At 43.1% G+C, this 3,403-nt stretch overlaps 1 protein-coding gene across 1 annotated transcript; it reads left to right on the top strand.

Annotated features, from left to right (window-relative positions):
* The first annotated feature begins 1,102 nt into the window (after positions 1 to 1,102).
* LOC134455260 (uncharacterized) lies at positions 1,103 to 3,080 on the top strand. Its single transcript, XM_063206281.1, has 2 exons — positions 1,103 to 1,496; positions 2,044 to 3,080. The coding sequence occupies exons 1-2, from the start codon at positions 1,103 to 1,105 to the stop codon at positions 3,078 to 3,080; spliced, it is 1,431 nt and encodes a 476-aa protein (XP_063062351.1).
* The last annotated feature ends 323 nt before the right edge of the window (positions 3,081 to 3,403 follow it).

Below are 3,403 nucleotides of genomic sequence, written 5' to 3'. Positions count from 1 at the left end.
TTGGCAATAGGCAGCCCAGTTTCAATTCGCAGCATAGTTGCAGTACCCTTTCTGACCATTTCCTGCACAGTGTACCTTTAACACAACATGAAGAAGGTCGGATGACCGAAACAATGTATTAAAGTTTGTTGGTGGAATGGACAGTGTGCGGGATTTCTTTGCTCTTAAAATAATGAATTCATAGACAAAACCTTAGCAGGTGAGCTGAAACATTTTCGGCGCGCGCTTTGAGCGTGCATTTTCTTCCTCTGGGGCTAAGCCCCCCCTGTCTCTCAAACCTAGTGAGGGGCCTGGTGGGAAACTATGTGATTTTGGTTGATGTGCTTTACAGCAACAGATGTGTTAGTGTTCAGGCGATGCATTTGTAAATGGCTCCCAGTGTAGCTGGATTTTGGAAAGTTAAATGCTCTAATGCAAAGTTTTTCAGTAACAGAGACCTTTCCTCAGCTCTAATTCAAAATACTGAAAGGTGGATATGGTCTATTTGCACATTTCCACAGTTGATGATGCATCCACTACAGCCCTGCTTCCTTAATGGCTTCCACCAGCATGGTAGCCTACTAGACCAACCCTACCAGTAAAATATGTTTTTTTTTGTTTTGTTTCAAACTTGCAGGTTGGTCCATCCTTGCACCATAAGAGATAATCGTAGCTGGGTCATGATTCTGCCTGGCTCTCCCCTCTAACTCCAATGATGTGTCTAGTTTTGAGTCTGTGTAACCAGTCACTGGAATAGACTTGGTACAGTGAGTGCACAGCATAGTGCCTATGGTGCGAGCCCAGACTATACACTTCATGTCATAGTCTGAATGGCCTGCTGCCAATCTGCTGCCAATTAAACCTAATTTAACGGACAAATTCAGCTCCCTGTTCTGACCTCAGAGCAGCAAATAGGTGCATGAATCTTACTGTAACATAAATGCAGACATTTTCAGTAATGAGAACATGAACTCTTCTCAGGTATATACGCAAGTTTTTGACCCGTTTCCGGTTTACTTCCTTAACTACCCCTGTATATGCCCGCCACTTCCGTTCTAACAAGCTCCGATTGAAAGTTAGCTCTGATCGTGATCGACGCAGTGGGAAAAAAAAGATCATTGTTATGGAAAATTTCAAGAGGAAAAGTGGTTCGGGAACTACGTGTGCAGTGGTTGGCTGCACAAACTCAAGGAAACACCTGAACGAGTGGTTAGGTCGAGAGTGTTTTGACCACAAACCAGCCACAAAGAGGGAATGTCCATGTCCTCCTTTGTTTACTTTCTTTCGCAAGCCTGATGCCGACGCAGAATCACGGGCCTGGCTGAAGGCATTAAATTTAAAGAAGCCACCCCGCAACGTGTTTGTGTGTTCCCATCACTTTGTGGACAAGAGGCCAACCGAGGACAATCCGTATCCAGAGTTGTGGTTGGGATACAGTCGCTTAACCCAGCCGAAGAGGAGGCGAGTCACCGAGCGGACCCCTGTCCCCCCAAAGAAACGTAGACTTCAATCCGATGGTAAGTACAGCAACTTTAGCTAGCTAGCTAGCTCCGCTTAGCGCAAATGCTAACAAATTATGAACTTGTTAACTGTATGAGGGTAAGCAACATATCCGTGCATAAAGCCATCATTGGACTTTCATATTTAAATTTCCCTGTTCATGTTAGGGGAGAGATGGGAGACCTGGCGACCGAGTGTCTGTTCACTTGCTCATTTGGTGTCACATCACCTCACCTGAAGTTTGTAGGGCGTAGCATACAGTAACTCTCAGTAACAGTAACATGTTTTAATGTGCAAGCCGTCTGTATTGTCAAAGTAATTTACAATTTGCCTACACTTGTTATTTATAGATGTTTTGGCAAGTGTAGACTTACATGGATGGAAGAAATGTCATGTTTTCAAAATGTGTGTGTGTGGGGGACAGAGAGTGTAATGTTGTAGTACAATTTATGTAGCTGATGTTTTCAGAAAGATGACCCTACTACTCAACTTAGAGTATAAGCTTATGGGGTTTTTTTGCACATGTGTATTAATGTAAGCTATGTGTTCTCTTCCCCTGTTTAGATGCTCCTGAAACCTGTCAGCCTGCCTGCGAGACCGAGCATGCCACACCAAAATACAGAGATGCCCAGACCCAGTGGGAGGATCCATCACTGATTGACCACCCATACTGTTCAACATCTCGGTCTGTTAAAGTAGATAAGGCCACGCAGTGCGAGGATCCTACTGTGACTAGCACCACAGTCATTGATGATTCCAGGTCTCGGCTGTATACAGGAGTGCGCATGGTTCAATTTTTCACCATGGTGACGGCGTTGTTGCCTTTCAGTAAGCCATCAATTACCCTTCCTGTTGTAGACCAAATCCTGATGACCTTGATGAAGCTAAAACTAAATTTGATATTAGGAGATATTTCTCACCGTTTCAGTGTGTCTACATCCACTGCGAGCATTGTGATTAGTCACTGGATTTGTGTGATGGGTGAACAGTTCAAAGTCCTGATCCCCTGGCTTCCAAGAGAGACCATTCGTGCCACCATGCCCTTACCATTTCAGAGGAACTACCCCCGAACCACCTGCATCATTGACTGTGCCGAAAGTGCCATGCAGAGAGCAACAAACCAGGATTCAAGGAGTGACACGTTCAGCCAGTATAAATCACGCAATACTGTGAAATATCTTGTCGCTGTGGCCCCTAATGGGCTAATCATGTTTATATCTGAGTCATATGCTGGCAGAAGCAGCGACAAGTTTATCACCATGGACAGTGGTTTCCTTGATTATCTTAGGGCTGGTGATGAGGTCATGGCGGACCGTGGGTTCACCATTCGAGATCTTCTTAATGAAAGAAAGGTCAGTTTGAACATCCCTGCATTCACCTACAGGCGAAAGCAGTTGACCAATGAAGAGATAACGCGAACCAGGCGAGTAGCCAATGTCCGTATACATGTGGAAAGAGCAATCCAGAGACTAAAGGTCTTTAAAATTTTATCCCAGACCGTTCCAATCAGCATGGCATGTAAACTGGACAATATCTTGATCATCTGTGCTGGCCTAGTTAACCTGAGAAGCCCACTGATCAGAATGCCTAATGAGGTTTAAAATCTTGCCTTGTATCCCTGTGCACAATATTGTAATTTGTTAATTTTGTAACTGATTTTTATAGTGATGTTATTTTGTTCTTGTTTTGTACTTCACTTTTTAATGTTAGAATTAAATACATGCTCTTTCTTGTTGAAGCTATTTGTTTCATTTTCTACAAACGTTTAATTAATCTAGTGTTATTAATGTCCAGTATGAGTGTACTATGAATTAATTGTGTTAAAAGAAATTGTAAGCTCAACACTCTAAAGAAGATGGGGAACACATGATTGTAGTTTCATAATGATTTGACATTTCATCAACATTTATTTTTAACTCTGTAC

The sequence above is a fragment of the Engraulis encrasicolus genome, chromosome 9 (assembly GCF_034702125.1).
Source record: "Engraulis encrasicolus isolate BLACKSEA-1 chromosome 9, IST_EnEncr_1.0, whole genome shotgun sequence".
Classification (NCBI taxonomy): Eukaryota; Metazoa; Chordata; class Actinopteri; order Clupeiformes; family Engraulidae; genus Engraulis; species Engraulis encrasicolus.
Note: the sequence above shows the minus strand (reverse complement) of the source record. Positions and strands in the feature narration are given on the sequence as shown.

Bases quoted from the DNA above. Each gene is read 5' to 3' on its own strand.
- LOC134455260 (XM_063206281.1), top strand. From the start codon at position 1,103: ATGGAAAATTTCAAGAGGAAAAGTGGTTCGGGAACTACGTGTGCAGTG. The intron at 1,497-2,043 runs GTAAGTACAGCA...TCCCCTGTTTAG, and splicing joins ACGTAGACTTCAATCCGATG to ATGCTCCTGAAACCTGTCAG.